Consider the following 17,569-nt stretch of genomic DNA (forward strand, 5'->3'; position numbering starts at 1 on the left):
TGAGCCATAATCGGGTGAGTTCACTGCGCTGGACTCTACCGGTTAAAAATGCATTCTATAATTCGTCTCTTACACGAGAACAACAACAGTCACTGTGTACATTATGAAGTATGCGTGGGTAAGGATCGAACTGTAAATACATCCGTAACCGAAAAAATATCAAAGGATGCATGTAATTGAGAGAAAGAGAGAAACTAGACGCGCCTAATAATAACTCCTTTTATTACTTGTTATGTTATCATTAACCTTTAATTAGCCTAAAACGGTGCTTTTTTTCCGTCTGTGACTCTAATGTACCTGTGAAAATGATAATATAATAAAAGTATCGAGAATTAACGAATATTCGATGGCAATAGTGACTTCGGTGAGAGAACGGCGGCGAGGAAAGGCGCTTTGCTTCCATCTCTACCATCGAACCATTTTCTTTACGTTCAGTGCTGGTGTGGACGAGCGATAGCACAGTCGCTCAGTCTGGTCAGTCCAGTTGTTGATAGAGATCCTCTATCTGTGGTTTGAAGTACGCTTTCAGTTGAGGCCGTTTCGATTTCAGCGTTGGTGTTAAGAGCCCATTTTGTACGGAGAACGGGTCTGGATGGAGATATATATCTTTCACCTGCGAGGAAAATAATCAAGTTTAAATTCTCAAGTTATCAGACTCTTTCATATTTAAGATTTTTTTTTGTTTTACTTCTCCCAAGAAGTAGATGAGTTCTTGGGAAGGGCAAACCTGAATTTTTAAGGTAAAAAGAAAGAGGATAGAAAAAAGAAAACAAGGAACGATAATGTACCTGTTCAAAGGATTTCAGACCGGCTTCTTTTCCCCACGCTAACATATCGTCCAAGATCAGTTTTTTTACTTCTGGATTGTTGCACAGAACGCTCAGTGTACCGGGTATGCCATTCTCCACCGCCCAGCACTTGATTACGTCTACGTCTGGTACTACTATTGCTATGATACAAGACTTCAATGATTCTCCATGGACGAATACTTGTTGCACGTATTGGCTGCGTATGTAAATGTTTTCGATCTTCTCCGGCACGATGTACTCTCCTTGTGACAACTTGAAGATATGCTTCTTCCGATCGATTATCTTTAACGTTCCATTCTAAAAGTAATTCAGTACATAAATATTTATAACATCAAACTTAATTATCTAATTTAATTAAAAAAAAAAATTAAAGAATTTTAGTTTTATCTGATTTCATATTTACCGTAAATGTAAAATGTACATATATCATTTACAAAGATCTAAACATCTATACATTGCCAATAATATATGGTTGTCATTAGATATAACCGCGATAAAAATATAATTTTGAAAATGCACTTACAGGCTGCCACATGCCAATATCTCCTGTGTGATGCCATCCCCGTTCGTCGATGACCTCAGCAGTTTTTTCCGGATCCTTGTAGTATCCCATAAAAACGTTAGTGCCCTTGACGCACACCTCACCCTGGTTGTTCACCGCGTAGTACTCCATCTCCGGAACGTCGACGAGCTTGACGCAACAGCAAGCTACCGGTGGTCCCACATGGTCCGGCACGTGATCGCCCTGCATTCAGGCCAGAAATTAGAAATCCGAAGAACAAATTAACACGAGAGATATAGTTCCTATAGTTCCTATTTTCAACAGGGAATATATAGATCAGCTAAACACGAATCTATTAATTGCCTTATGCATAAATAAACGCGTTACGCATGAAATATTTAGATTTAATTATAATGGACTGATAGAATACAATTATTTAATAGAATATAGTAATTAAAACGATCTTGTGAGTCGGCACACCACGTGCCCCTGGCACATGGCTCCAAAGCTTTGATTCGATGAGCTGACAGAAATATCTACGACTGCGGCGGCTTTTGCCGTCTATATATTTATGTCGATACTCGCGCCAAGAATAGAGAGAGCACGCGCATCACTTGATTATTAGTCAGCATTCAATAAAAACATTTTAATTCAATTTATCAGCGGTAAACACCTTCGTCGTTTTGGAAATAAGTATTTTTTTTTAATTTCATCTATTGATGAGCGAGAGGCAATATTTCTATTAGGTCTAATTAACATAGGCATGTCGAGGAAAAATAATAAATAGTTTAATTTTAGAGAGAGTATTGATTTGTGGAGCATATCGAAATTATAGTGTAGGAGGTACGCGGAATACCTTACTATGTAATTCCTTACAGGCTGTTAAGAACTTGCGCGTTTGGTTCACGAGCATAATGAAGGGCAAAGCGATATTAATTACTTGGAGATTTATGCTTGGCTAATTAGGGTGGCTACAGAGCAGCGTTTCTCAAACCGCGCGATGCCTCCAACGCCTTTCCAAGCCTCCACGAGTTCGTAATGAAAATAAAATTTAAAAAAAGCCGTGTCGTAAATTTATCTATCGGGTGAAGACAAGCTCTTCTCACAGCTAACGTCGATTGGCGAAAGCGCGATAAATACAAGATCCCGCGAAATGCGCTCTGAAATCAAAACGTTTGGAAATCGTCAGAATTATTTGATTTCAAACTACCGCAATCGGATTTATACATTCAACGCGGTGATATAACGGCCGATTTATGCGATTTATGCGATTTACGCGAGAATTATGAATTGTGTATGTTGACGAAAAATCCGATAACTGCGTAAATCGGTTAACGGATAAACGTCCCGAGAGGCGAGGACGCGTGAGGAATTTGCGAAATTTGAACGGTGATCTATGTACATTATGTTTGCGCCCGACGCTTCTGCATAATGCTGATTTTGTCGCAGTGCCAAACGCCGTTCGATAAAGTATACGGCTCTCGTTTTCTCGCGCGATACTCGAACCGTTCCCGGGTTTGTAACTCGTAAAATCAATAAGATTCTCCACAGTAAAGCGTTAAACTTTCCGTGTGGCGTTATGTAGCGCGTTATCGGCGTTATCCTGTTGTGCGGCCGGCGTTATTTTAGCGGCGATAGCGGTGCTTTGCAATATATAAATGAGAAAAGCAAATATGCCTCTACAGTGACCGCTGCATTATATATAACGGAGAAATCTTCAAGTTATTTCGAAGTTTGGACGCGATTTGCATGAGCCGTAGCGCTTTTAGCGCTCGTGCGCGGCGGTTTCATAAAAAATGTATTCGTCAGAGGCACCTATTGACCGCGGTTTGTATAACCATCGGTATCTTATGTACGATCGAAAGGTCTTTACAACATATCTACATTTCACGAATCTACATTTACGTATCATCCTTAAACATCGCTGCGTAGGCTGTTAACGGTCTTATAGACACACATCAATCAAAACGCTACCTTTTCTATTTTCTCTTTGAAGAATATAAAGGAGAAGACTCACAATTGTATCTCTGTTAAAAGGTTTCCTTTTAGATTCAGAGAGAAGATAAAAGATGATCAGATAAAAAGAACATAGAAGGACATAAAAAGAAACAGAATAAATAGAATAAATAAAAATAAATCAAAAGATGTGGAACTGAAATAACGTACATAATTTATGATAAAAATGAAACACGGAGAGGAGAGCGCGAGAAGTGTAGGATGAAAGGGCAATGCGGTATATATAGAGGTCCAAAGTACACAAAGATTCGATATCGCGACTCCATACTGTCTAATTAATCGACTCGAAAGCTTCGTAGAAACGACCATGGAATATTTACGACCCGGCCCGTAAAATCGCGAGCGCACTTCCGGCGATTGAATATACGAACCTGGATGGTAAGCGTTATCGGCGCGGTGCACTCCGTCTGGCCGTAGCCCTCGACCACGACGCAGCCAAGGGCGCACCTGGTGAACGTGAGGACGTTTCCCGCCAGCGGCGCGGAACCCACGAGCATCAGCCTCAGCTTGCCGCCCATCGACTCCTGGATCTTCTTGAACACGATCTTATCCCACATGCTGTTCATCCTCACGATGCTCTTCTTGATCTCCGTCTCTTTCGCCCGCATGCCCATGTTGAAGAGCATCCTCTTCAGGAACGAGCTCTGCAGCTCGGCCTGTACCTGCGAACGCCGAACCGGGTAAAAATCACCATCGGATGATCCGCGCGACGCTCCGCACTATCCGCCAGATGATAACAAGAGTAAAACGCAACGCAACGTGATATATACTCAAATATGTTCCAAAACATATTAATATAACTTCGAATATGTCAAAGATCATGTTCTGTTGGATATTTAACAGCTTCTATCTTGGTAGCTACTATCATACTGTTGCCTTCATTGAAATATGAATTTTTTATCTATGTTAATTAGTCATATTAATATTTCCTGTTGATTATAATATTTCCTCCAGATATTGTTACATTTTATTTCCCGTATATTTTTCCATTTTTGCAAACATAATGCTCTCTTCCGTACTACCATGCAAGCCATGCATCGTTGCATTTCGATATATTTAAACGCGCTATTTATAGAACATTTTTGTTATCATAAGCGGATTATCGTCAAACTGAAGAAAAGTCTGTTTGGACAGTTGCGGCCGAGTTCGATGTCACCTGTCAACAGGCGACCGGCGAACGACGATAAGTGGATTTACGCCGCGAATTCCCGGATTCGAAGTTGCAGTGGGGAGAGGAAACAGAGTCAAGTGGCAAATTATCCGCTTTTCCATTGTCTCCCGTCGAAGCGAAGCGACCGCGCTACGTGACGTTGTCTATCAAAACTTTATGTGCGAACTCAGCATGAGCGACAAGATGCTTCACGCTCCTCCGCCACACCTGTTACGCGCGTCATCGTGCACGTGCGCGCCGAGAACGCGTGACCGCTCCGGTTTGGCTTCGCCAACCGAAATCTCGGATGCTTTTTAAAGCTTAGGATATAACGGGGGCGCGTCTCGGCGAGAGATGCGCGAAAATGTAACTCGGCGACACGCGCGCGCGTCTACTCGCGATCTCGTGATCGAGCGCGTGTCCCATTCAGATGAACCGCGGGCCTAGGTAGCAGGATGACGTCTAAAGATGTCTTAATGATATATTAAGACGTCTTCAGACGTCACTCTGCTACTTGGGGAGTTACGTCGTTAAGAGTTACCCAGATAGCACGCATGTCTAAAAGATGTCGTGAAGATGTCTTTTAAACACGTGTGTCTAAAAGATGTCTTTACGACGTCTTTTAGACATACGTGCTGTCTGGATACCTATTTTCCCTCCGCTTTCAGTCTCACGGCAAGGATCTCGAATATTTGAAATCTTGAGGGAAAAAAGAAGAATACAAAATTCGCTTATTTTTTTACAAAAATTAATATTGCAAATTGAAAATGAGACTAAATGCAGAAGGCAAGGAAGAAATTTCTGCGTTACGTTTGTTCAAGGCTATGACTACGTTTACACGGTCCGAATCAATGTTATAACTACTGATGTTAAATGCCGTGGTAAACGCTCTTTTACGACGAAGTTACTACATCGATGTAATCAGTAGTTATAATATCGATGTTATAACTTCGGTGTAAATCGGGCCGTGTAAACGTAGTCTATTTCTCACAGAAAGATCAAGATGAATCAATGAATACGAGAGACGACATCTCGAATAATATTTTTAATTTTCAGTGTACGAAGAAACGCCACAGTATATCGTTTATATTTATCCTGCGTCGGGATTATAAACAGCTGACGCTGTTGAGTGTTTCGCATGCGGATGTTGTGAAAGGAGCGTTTAGATTTGATGTCGAAGCTGCGAATGCTATCGTCGCGTCGTAAAAATATTGAACGGTGTCCAAGTGCAACTTCCGCTTAATGATGAATCGCGTACAGATAATTCGACAATTACGAGAGCGGAAGCGTATAAGGATTGCAACTTGTACTCGTTTAACTCCACAATGTTAACTCCAACGTGAAACGCTGAAAGAAGAAAACGCCCACGACCTCACTTGTGAAAAGCGCCACTGTTTTCTGCCTATAACGCTATTGACATTTCGCCGGCCGTGTAACACATATATAGCAGAACGATTGTAACCGTTTTAGGTCGAGGAAAAAAAGAGTGTTGACGTAGTGACACCCTACGCCGACAACTCCCAGCTTTTAAAAATAGGCAGAGTATACGCAGTCATCGGTCGTGAGCGCGATTATCTAATCGGGGAAAATCGATATTTTGGATTTAGAATCGTGTAACGACATTTACTCACGGCACTTACAATCAACGTGAGATTAATTGTAATATTACCGCGCGAACAACAATATGATGGACCCTATTACGCAGTCTAAACAACGATTCATTGACCACACTCTTCGGGTATTATTACGGCGGCGAGACGGGCAGTACACATGACACATTTATCACGCGATCCAGCAGCCGACCCAAGTGCGAACTAAAAATAAAATATTACAGATCAACGCAAAACGCGCGCGAACAACAGCAATAAACCACTCGAAATAAACCGCGGTGATCAACAAAACGCAATCACACGATTCCAACGTGCGAACGATTTTAAGATTCAATTTCCGTCAGACGGAAGATATTCCGCAGCGTTTCTTCCGTAAAAGCCAGTAAAAGGTCATAAAGCATCATTTATATTTCATTTTCTTATCTTTCCCTGATCTTTGCAAAAAAAAAAAAATCGTTTCCCTCGCGTCTTCTTTGCAACTGGACCTCTCGTTTTTTTTGTTCGAGAGCAATATGCGTTAAAAAAAATTACCACGTGCAAATTAATGAACTAGATTCAAAGATAGAAAGTTATTTTGATTCACGACTCTTCAGAATCCCTTCTTGGATGTCTGAGAATCGCCAACGAGAATAGATGTTCGATTTGTGGCTCACCTTATCATATATGCGATTTAGCAGCCTAGGCACGGCCGGCATGACGGTAGGCCGGAGAGCTTTCATGTCATCGGGCAGCTTCTTGATGTCACCGCTGTAGAAGCCGACCGAGCCGCCCACCATGTACATGGTGTTCTCGCAGCAACGTTCCAACATGTGCGCCAACGGGAGGAAGCTGATCAACGTGTCCTTGGACGTGAGCCCGTAATCGCCCAGTTGCATTATCACCGCGCAATTGGACGCTATGACGTTCTGATGCGTCAGCATCACGCCCTTCGGGTTGCCGGTTGTGCCGGAGGTGTAGCATATCGTGCAGAGATCGGACGGCTTCGGCGGCAGCTCCGGATGGTTCCTCTGCGCGCCGAGCCGCTCGATGTCGTCGAACTTGTACAGCTCGATGCCGCGGTTCTTCGCCCGCTGATTCGTCGCCGGCCGCGTCTCCTTCATCACCACCAGCTTCCGTAAACATCTGTCGAGATTGAGAATCCGTTGAGATCGTTGAGGGGATCGCCGTCGTAGTTTCTCAGCCAGGAACGCGACGTTTTGTATCGTCTGGGCTCTTGGCAACGTTACAGATTGACGCTTTCAACATCGCCCGCGCTTTTAAAGCTGTTTTCGGGGGCGGCCTTGAGAGCGTTCTCTTTGAGGAAACCGGCGCATGAAATGTGCGGGCTACATTTGATTTCCGGTCGGTGTGCGCGTCAAAATTTGTTAAAAATAATATAACGACAGATTCTACAGTCGTTTAAAGAACGTTTAAAGTGTCATTATCAATCTAATAACGATGGAGATACCTTGAGATACACACGGGGCTCTTCAAAGATAAATAGACATTGCGGTATGTTTTCTTTTATCTGAGCATTATTAAACACGAATATTAGATGATAATGGTTCTTTGTTAACCACTTAAAGAGATAAGTTACCCCATTAATTTAAGAATACGTTTACACATTAATTATTCGATATCGTGCAATCGATATTCCGGCATATTAAATTACGGACTGAATTATAAGCCCTTTCCATCGGTATGCTAAATTAAATGGCGTTTAATTCTTAAACACGTGACTCCGTCAATAATCGATAACGTCGATGTAGATAGACTCCCGAGTGATATAGTCGTGCAACATGAATTTTCCTAGGCAATGTCAATTATGGTCGGCTAATTTATTATGTTTGCGTACTGCTCGGGCCTTCAACCGATAACAAAGCCAAACAATTAAAAGCGATGTGTAGAAAATCGTTCATTTAAAGATAAAGCAAATCGTAGAGATTATGCTCATTATCTCATAAAGATAAGCGAATACCCGAAAATTAACGATTATTAATGATATCGCTACTCGAAAAACCGTAAATTTGTTACTGAAATTAAGACTAAGACATTTTTTTCGCGCGCGTTTCTAAGGTAATTAATGTCACTACATACCTCGGCGCTTTGTCGAGGAGCAAATTACACTTTTCGTCGTTTTCGCACACCACCAGATTAATGTCAGCCTGATTTATGATGTACGCGCAGGCGTCCGGGCCCAAGGTGTCGTACAATGGTACCACCACGAGCGAGTACGAGTAGCATGCCTGCTCGGTGAGAATCCATTCGGGACAGTTCTGACTGTACAGACCTACTAAGGTTTGTTGACCAGGGGCTAGCCCCAGGGACACTAGGCCGGAACCAAAATTCTTCGCCCTTAGCAGCGTCTCGTTGTAATGAAGCCATTGGTATGGTTTGTTGGGCCCGTCTCTCCACCCGAGGCAGGGACCATTATCTGCGGATTAAAAGAACGCTCATGTTAATCAAGAAGAGCAATTATTTCAGCACATAGCTAAAAAATATATTCGTACAATCTATTTTCTTGTTAGTACAGTGATCAATTAAAGTATCTGCGTGTTTGTTAGAATAGAGTATACACAAAAAAAGAAGTGTCAAATCAAAACTTATATACTCATATGTACACAATCTATAATCTTCTTATAAGAATTTCAACTCTTTACTTCAACTTTTTTTTCTTGGTTGAACTATATGAATGACTTCATTCAAGCAAGTTTTCTTCGTTTAACATAATATATATCTTATTTCAAGATTATAGATTATAGATTTTTGCATATACACGAGTATATAAGTCTTAATTTATTGGCCCTTCTTTTTTTCTGTGTAGATTTTTCAGTTATCAATTTATTGTGCAAAAATGCAGCAGAAGTATAAGAATCTATTTTAATACAATTTTGGTGAATTTTGCACATTCTGCTGTCGCTCGTACAATATATTTACATCATATAAAATTCATAAAAATTATTATTAAATGTAAGTACTCGCTCAACGATAAAAAATGTCAACATTTATTAATCACGAGGATCTATTCCGTAACTTAGATAGCTGTAATTTGGTACCCTTAGTGAATTAATTACGTCTGTACAATGCATAGGGGCTTTAAACTTTTAAAACAAATAACTCTACTCTGCTCACACGTGCTCTTTCCTGGAACGTTCAGAGGTCTAACTTGACCTAGAACGATAAAGGATTGACAATAGCGCGTGCCGGACAGCCGTCCGCGAGATTTTCTCATACGATCGCTGGACGAGCGCGGACCATCCTCAGCATCTATTATCGATCTTCGAACACGTCTGTCGTCATTTTCGCCATCGCCGTCATTGTTATAGGTCGCGCATAGAGCAGCGACAGGTGTCGGTCGCGCGGGCGTGTTACGCAGCGCGCAGCAAAAATAAGAGATATACACGCGACCGAAATAACTGTCAACCTTCGTTGGAAAGGTCGTCGAATCGACGACGCGAGCCGAGGAGGCGAATCGCCCGTCGCCGCTGTAAATTCGCGTCGATAATTCGCGGTCGTTAAGCACCGCCCGTGACTCTCGCGCTCGTTAGGGAGCTAGAAGCTACTCGCGCGCACTTGTTTATTCGCTTTATAGCGCGACCGTGTAGCGTTGCCTGCCAAACGAGCCGCTAAATCGACACACACGCAATTGCGTACGGACGCGGGTGTACGGACGCGTGAAACGCCAAGGTCGCTTCCGCCGGGACCTGACTGGCAGATTCGCCGATCCCGCGAGATACTTCTTTGAGCCCTGTCCAATATCAACTTTGTTTTTATCGACGCTGAACGCATTGCGTTAACACATCGGTTAATATTGAGGTGATTGAATTCCAATTTGAATTAATGTTGGTGAACGGTTCAACTTCCACCCTCCCTCGAGGATCAGGGAGCCTCGCCGCCGAAGATGAAGAACTTACTGGACTCCTTGGCGCCGCGCCGAAAACCCTCGTACAGGGTGCGCGTGTCCTCGTAAAGGAAGGTGACGAACTTGCCATCCTTGCCCTCCTTGTAGAACTTGGACACCCGGATGTGCTCGTTGCCCTGCGAAGAAGAAGCGAAAAACTGAGGTGAAAAGATTTTTTCACTGAAAAAAAAACACATCCGGCACACAACGCTACGTTATTACGTAATCCCGAATGTGCGGCAAGTGCGACACTAAATTTAGCCGGGGCGCGCACGCACACGAGGATTATGCGTGTGCTCGGGGAGCAGCTGATTGCGCGGGACGAAAGGGTGCAAGGTGAAGGGACGGCCTGCGTATCGCGCGCGGCGAATAGGTATATACACACATCCGCGGCGTTTTCCTATATATCGATCTCCGACCGACGCACGCGGGACGTGGGCCTCACTCGGGCTTCATCGACGTGCTTGTGCAACGACGACGTCGAAACCACCCACATTCCCGACGCACATACCGTCGGCGAGACGTGTGCGAGAGGTGTCATTGAAATAGCGCACGTATCCTCGCGGGCAATTCGCCGCTTCTTCGGGTCGACATATCCATCTCCTCGATCACGACGAAAGGCAATTCGCTTCCATGAAACCGAGCTCGAGGAATGCGAATGTTTGCAAGAGAACAACCTGTCGTCGAGAAAATATTTCGGACGAATCGATATTTAAAGAATTACAAGTGAAAGATAAAAAAATTACATCTCAGTTTCAATTTAATGAATAACGATATCTTGCTTGTTATTCAAAAGTGCAGGATTTAAAATTTAAATTGAGATTTTTCGATATTAAATGGTTATATTTTGAGGTATAAATATTTAACGTCGAAAAAATGAGCGAAATAAATTATATATATACGTATATGAATGTTATGTGCAGTGTGATGAGATATGTCTGTACGCTGGGACCTACTGTCGTAATTACATGGCATCATGCACTTTCATTACGAGGTACTTTAATGACTTGCATTTTTGCGTCAATGTCCAGTAATCATAGGATAACTCGGAGAAGACTTAATGCTGTTAGCGTCATGTGAATTCATCATTGTAATTGAAGGATAAGCCGCAGCCATTTGTTACTTAAACAGCAGTTAGTATTAAGTACGGCATAAAGTATAATGTAACGTTTTATATTGTGTTTTATACTGTTTAATTTAATATTGTAACTTATCTCTTAAAGGGTATACGTCAAAATATTTAAATTAAAGTAAAATAAGCATAATTTACATTTCTTTAATTGTATCTAACTTTTATGTTTAATGTCGCATAAACGACAACTGCGTTTAATTACGTCTAATTAATTATATTTAACTGTGAATAACTTTCTCCGAGTGCAAACATTATTTTTCACGAGGATATATATATCGGAGTTTAAAGTCATAACGGTGCAATGTCGACGATGCAGGATAACAATGCGACATCATCCGTTTTATTCGAAAGCCAATAACGTTGAAATGCCGTCTGATCATAGCGCATTCCTAATGTCGCGTCGTTTCCACGATTCTTGTCACGCAACGCATTTCGGCGACCCACTTAAGAGTTTCACGAGGAGGAACGCTGTTACCGAATATCGAAGTACAATTTCCACGAACTTCGCGGAGAGCTTCGGATCAACGGAAAAACTCGTGGAGGATCTATTTTACGATGAACCTCGCGATCCTTGAAAAACACGGGGGTATACGATCGCCGGCTCGCGCCAGATAAGGGGACGAACGCGCTGCGCGAGAAAGACCCTCTTCCCGAAGAGGCCACTCCACCTTGAACGTGTCGGACTGATCGCCGAGATCTATCGGCGGGTGGATCGGTTCGTGAAAGAAGCAGCTCGACGTCATCCTGCACGTGCAGCACGTAACAACGCACTCTTAACGGGCGGCGCACATACGCCGCCGGGTCTCTCGCGAGCACCTCTCGAAGATCGACCTCTTCTTACGCGGGATGCAAGAGATAGATCGGACCAGCCGGACCAACGCGCCCGCGGCCACTGAATTCAAGTCGAGCTTGCGGCCAAGCTTTTCGGCCCGAGCTTTTGGCTCGCGGCGCGGATGATGATGCTGCTCGTCGCGCGGAAGAGATGCTGCTGTAACACTGTCAATATCGATCATCTTGAGCACACTAGTCGGATAATTGGGATAAACAGATACATCTTGACGGAGGCAATAATTAAACCGGAAATTACTGAGAACGTGGGTGTAAATGAGTAATTACTGGGAATTTCTGACGCTTAAGATCGAATCCAGATAGTCCAACTAAAGTAAGAAGTTGTTCTTCATTTCTGGGTAGGTTGAGTAAATATTTTTTCTCTAACACTGCTTTTATAATAGAAAGTACCAAATTGCTTAGATGGACATTACACATTTTTTACAAGGAGACCTGAAATATCAACGTTTTGCATGTACTAAGATTCTTAAAATCTACTGTTTCGTTTTATTATATTCTTGTAATAAAATAGTAATAAAATTCAAGAAACTATTTTTGAACGGAGTACTTGATTAAATTTAAATTCAAATCTTGCTTATAAATTTTATACGACTAAATTCAAATCTTGCTTATAAATTTTATACGGCTTTAACGGGACACGTCTTTTCTTCCGCAAAAAGATTAGGCATATCAACTTAGTTTGAAAAGCGGGACTGATTAGCGTAATCCGGAAAATCCTCTATCCTAAACGTTTTGACCCAAAAGATTCGTTATTAAAGCAGAACTGTTCAATCACGATGTAGGGTGTCTAGTTTGCGATATTGACAGCATTAGCAGGGGATCGGCGGCCAACCGGCCTTCGCAAGGCCCATCCTCTCCGCGCGAAGATCCTCGACTTAAATATAGTGCGCCGGCCAAGCGTGCGTCGTCCTCAGCTCTCTCGTTTCCGAAAAGTTTTGGACGGTCGCCAGCGCGAGTATGGCCGGTCGACGCCACGGATCAACACTCGGTCGCGTAGTGTGTTGTAGCGCTCCTTCTCTCTTCACATTACCGTTTTTCATCGTGTACGGATCGGGATATCTCCTAGAAAGTCCGGGATAGTTTATCATTACGGCGTGATTTAGGAAACAACGAAAATGTAGGCCGAATCGAATCCCGAAAACCCGAGATTCTCATCAGCTGTTTTATGGGTCACTGCAATTGGTGTCGACGTGACGTGAAACAAAATTCTGGCTGGAGGAGTATAAGGGTAACACGCAGAATATTACGTTGCTTTGAAAAGTTTAAATTACTTTACACGGCATACTTTCTGTTAAAAAGTACCTAATTCCAGGTATTTGAAAACAACTTGGTTGTCGATTAAATTGCTGATTCAATATCATAGACTGTGGAAATAATGTGTTTATTAAGAAGCGAGAAGCATTTTTAAAATAACAAAACAAGTCGGTCAGATTTCAGCTCGATTGTCGACAAATTTAGATGAAGAACAATTATTGAAATCATGTTATACATTCTTATTAAAATTTTTTTTGAAAAACAATAATTATCGGTAGTTATGCATTTTCAAAATCAGCAAGCGTGGTATACAGGTTGCTTTAAGACTTAACGAATCATTTCCCATCTTTTTTTCTTTGAATCCACTGATTATATATCGTTCCTTTAATTTCTTTAATCAACTCTAAATTGAGTTTTTTCATTAATGTTTTATTCTTCATTGAGGAATCTGTAAAAACATTCCGCTAGATAATAATTACGAAAGTTCATAGAAAATAAAGTCAAATGTCGACCATTTGGGAACCGATCGTTTAGAAAGAGGATTAATTTTATATTCTACAGAGATAACAGAGCCATCATTAAAGAAATAATAGAGCCATCATTAAAATGAAATTACTATACGATTACCGTAGTAACGTTAAACTTTATAACTTCACGTATTTTGTAATACTAATGAAAAAGAGTCCATTGTATTGTTTAAAAGGCTCATAAGTATTAACATGATTGGAAAAAAAAGTCGTATTGAGTTCACCGGAATCGATATCCCTCAGCGAATATCTAGACGGAAGCTTATGTAAACTGATAGTCGAGAGGGTTGCGAGCCGATTGGTAACGTTAATCTGAAAAGCTCATTACTACATCCGTAGTCAGGCTTCGAAAATAATTTCGGCAAAGATACTTTTAACGTCCGATATTTTTTTCGAGGTTTCATTATGCCATATAATGCTGGTGTAGCACGTGTACCCATTCTTCCGATGAATGAATCACGGACGCAACACATGAACGACATACGTCGTGGGCTAATTCAATGAGCAACGCGAAAGGAAAACACGGGAAACGTCTGACAGCTATCGCTTTACCTGGCAAATTGTACGGCTTCGGGATACGTGTGCATTTTTACATCTTGTCCGTGCGCGTGTTACTCTCTATACCAATCGAACAGTTTGGTGCAAAAGGTCTTTGTCGCTTTCAAATAAAAATCCGGGGGGCTTTTTTTTAAACGGGCATCCGAAAATTTCTGTCAAAAAGAGAAAGTGGGTCAACAATGGATATTCCCCGATTAAAAATAACTTCAAAGCGCTGTAGTATTTCGTTTTCAATTTCAAATATGATAAATTTCTGGTCTCAATTATTGCACAAAATGTTCCAGAAATAGATAAAATAATTACTGCATGTAATTTCTGGATAACTAGAAAATATATTGCGTAACAAATAAGAAAATTAAAAGTGACAGTTTCTAAACGGTAATAAGTGATATCGAATGTAAAATATTTGAGAAATATGTAATGCATGCTGGCGAATTAATCTTTGCGTAAACAGAAAAAAATCAACGGAACAGATAAGAAATTAATTGAAAATATGCTGCTGAGATGAATAAAGCCGATTTCAATACCAATCTGTTTTTCGATATGTATACTGAAAAAATCACATGTTTTTATTTTTAAGATCTTAATTAGTCTACGATGGGTCTTTATCTAATCTCATTATCTCCGTCAAGTACGTCGCGTCGAATGCGTGTAGCAGACAGTGTCAACCGCTGTAAATATTTAATCGATAGGAATTGTTCAGAGGGTATCGAGTTAAGTGCCCTCAACTAGCGGCAGCGCGTTAATATCAGTTAATATCAGTTATGCGTAACGCAAATATCAGTTATTCGTCGTTTGTTTTCATACAATATTTGTGATAATATTCTTTTATTGTGTGTGATAAGGACAGAAACCTTTGTACCATCGCATACAACGCACAATAATAAATTTGTATTAATGTTTAACGGTGACGGTAAAAGATAAGAACGTCTAATGTATGGCTAAACAAATAACAAAAAGTAAAAATATTTTCTCACTATTAGTCACAGTCGTACGTCTACGCTCTACGAGACACGAAGTGATTTATAATTATTATGTTATCATCGGTAATAATACAATAGAATCTTTACTCAAAGCAATCGAAAGAGAAGCTAATCGGTTGATCGGTATTTCCAGATGATCAAATGATAACGCTTTAAGGAAAAGCAAGTTCGTTCGTTGCGTAATCTTTTCTCAATTTAAAGCAAGAGAATCTATGCTAGTAACTTAATGGCATTCCCTATCTTCTATTTTGTATCACTGATTTTTTTTTAACTATTAATTTATTAATTTATATATTTCTGAAAAACAGAACGAAAAGATGGTCAATGTATTAAAAAGTCGGATGAGAGTTCGAGTTGTATATGCCATATGCAAACGCAAAAATATAATATAAAAATATATGTCGAGTGCGTTACATATGCGTAAAATAATTGGACGTTTAATGTCCGTATCGTTAAATTATCTACTTGTTGTTCGATTTAAAGACACTATCAATGTAATGTCGGGTCTGTTTTCTATTGCTGGACTGGATGCACTAGTCCAGAGTTTATCTTTTTCCTTCCAATATGGAGTAAAAAAGATAAACTCTGAATTAGTGCAGCTATATAGTTCAGCAATAGAAAGCAAATTCATTGTGTCTCGTAATTTTCCATCGGCTAGCGGTCAATATAAAACAATAACGCACCAGTGATATAAAATCGAAGAATTAAATTCATCAAGTTGTTTTTCAACATTTTTCCATTACGTAAGTTGCATACATAATAGTGCCGTTTTTCATGTGCAAGGTTTTATAATTGCACTTTGTAACCACGTCAAAGTTCACTTCATATTCAGACAGTCTATAATTCACTTTAGAATTTATCACAGACTTCTATTTATAATCTTATGCGCCGCGTAACGTGAAAAACACGTTAAGAATCTGAATTTACATGTATGAAGTATACATATATAAACAAAACAATATAGTCATGTAAAATTTTAAATGAAATTCCGTCTCGGAAAATCTAATGTGGCTCACAGATCGTCTAAAGCAGATTTGATAGTAAACCGATGCGTATCTATCACGTGATGTCGTTACTGTTCTGTTATTATTTTGATTGTGAATGATATACCTCGCTAAATACATAGCATAGAAATCGATGCCTGCGTGTGTTAAATCTCTGAAGGCCATCGCTCGAATTAATATATTCTTATTCTTTCAGCACAAATTTATCTCTTTATATCTCGCTTTCTCGAAATATCGATGGTGCTCCCGTCGAATGTAAACATTCGACGCGGTTTTAAATTACGAAGGGGAACACGAAAATCTAAATCTATTCTTTCCAGCTTCGTCGTGTCAAGCTTTAGGGTCATGGCATGGCACATAGAAAAACTCAAGTAGTCGGCAAAGTGACCAATTCTTGAGTTTTCGAGTATACCTGACTGTCAATTTGATTGATTGATCAATTTGCTTACTGCTCAAGTTTTCTATGCGTCATGGTCCTTATGAGCTTAAAACGCTCAAAACAATAAGTCTTTTCTTTTCAACTATAAGAAGTTCACTTCTCGCACAATTCTTAGCGATCGTGAAAAGAAAAAGAGAAAATATATGAACCGTGCGAGAAGTTCAGCTAAAAAGAACGGGCCTATTGCCCGTCGTGGGTGGGAAACGCGTAGAAAGAAAAATCGGGAAAAGCAAGGATACCTGAAGGGGGGGAGGAATCTGGTCCTCGTTCGTGGGCCACCGGCTGTTTTAAATCGTCGATTTGACAATCAGAGGGGAATTCAGTGGTGCGGCAAAATCGCAACTGCGGGACGGAACACACGTGACGGACGCTTGTCTGTTTCCTTACCGGTAGCAGCAATGCCTGAGCGTCGAGCGGAAAGAGCGGTTTCTTGGCGGTCGGTCTGGAAGCCCAGTAAGCCACCCCGGTGACGAAGAGCGCGCCGGCCGCGCCACCCAGATACGGCAGGTAGTCCTCGAGATGAGACTGTAACACTTGGTTGAAAATCGTTTGAACCGTTCGGGAGGGACTGCCAAGAGGGCTTACGTAATATCGGGGCAGAAATGCGAAACGGATACTACCTGCATCTCACGACTGTGGCCTCTCTCTACTCAGGTACGAGATGCGCTACTGCCGCGAGCCGCCAGTCGACGACTTTGTCCCCGAGCGTTCGGCGAGATCGCCCACCACGAGCGGCTCGCGCGCGCGATCCCCTAACGAATTGACTCGACCGTATCCGTACCGGAGTTCGAATCCCATCGTCCTGATTATCCGCGGGCCTCTCTTCTCTCGTGCGTGTGCCGCTATCTACGGGGGG

The 17,569-nt window shown here is 41.4% G+C and overlaps 1 protein-coding gene across 3 annotated transcripts in view; it reads right to left on the minus strand.

The window, feature by feature from the left end:
* Positions 1–203: 203 nt before the first annotated feature.
* LOC112454716 (long-chain-fatty-acid--CoA ligase 1) overlaps positions 204–17,569 on the minus strand; it is an 18,136-nt gene continuing 770 nt past the window's right edge. The window contains exons 1-9 of one of the 3 annotated variants that reach the window (XM_025016260.1): positions 17,334–17,559; positions 17,101–17,238; positions 9,981–10,104; positions 8,164–8,500; positions 6,741–7,209; positions 3,699–3,989; positions 1,333–1,554; positions 789–1,106; positions 476–613 (exon numbers count right to left, since the gene is read on the minus strand). In XM_025016260.1, coding sequence (XP_024872028.1) covers positions 476–613; positions 789–1,106; positions 1,333–1,554; positions 3,699–3,989; positions 6,741–7,209; positions 8,164–8,500; positions 9,981–10,104; positions 17,101–17,238; positions 17,334–17,339 — 2,043 coding nt within the window. In that variant the 5' untranslated portion in view covers positions 17,340–17,559. Of the gene's footprint in view, positions 614–788; positions 1,107–1,332; positions 1,555–3,698; positions 3,990–6,740; positions 7,210–8,163; positions 8,501–9,980; positions 10,105–11,767; positions 11,992–17,100; positions 17,247–17,333; positions 17,560–17,569 lie in introns of those variants that run through there. The other 2 variants (XM_025016259.1, XM_025016261.1) reach the window with 2 other exon arrangements.

Source organism: Temnothorax curvispinosus, unplaced genomic scaffold (genome assembly GCF_003070985.1).
Source record: "Temnothorax curvispinosus isolate PA1 unplaced genomic scaffold, ASM307098v1 QBEX01005275.1, whole genome shotgun sequence".
Classification (NCBI taxonomy): domain Eukaryota; kingdom Metazoa; phylum Arthropoda; class Insecta; order Hymenoptera; family Formicidae; genus Temnothorax; species Temnothorax curvispinosus.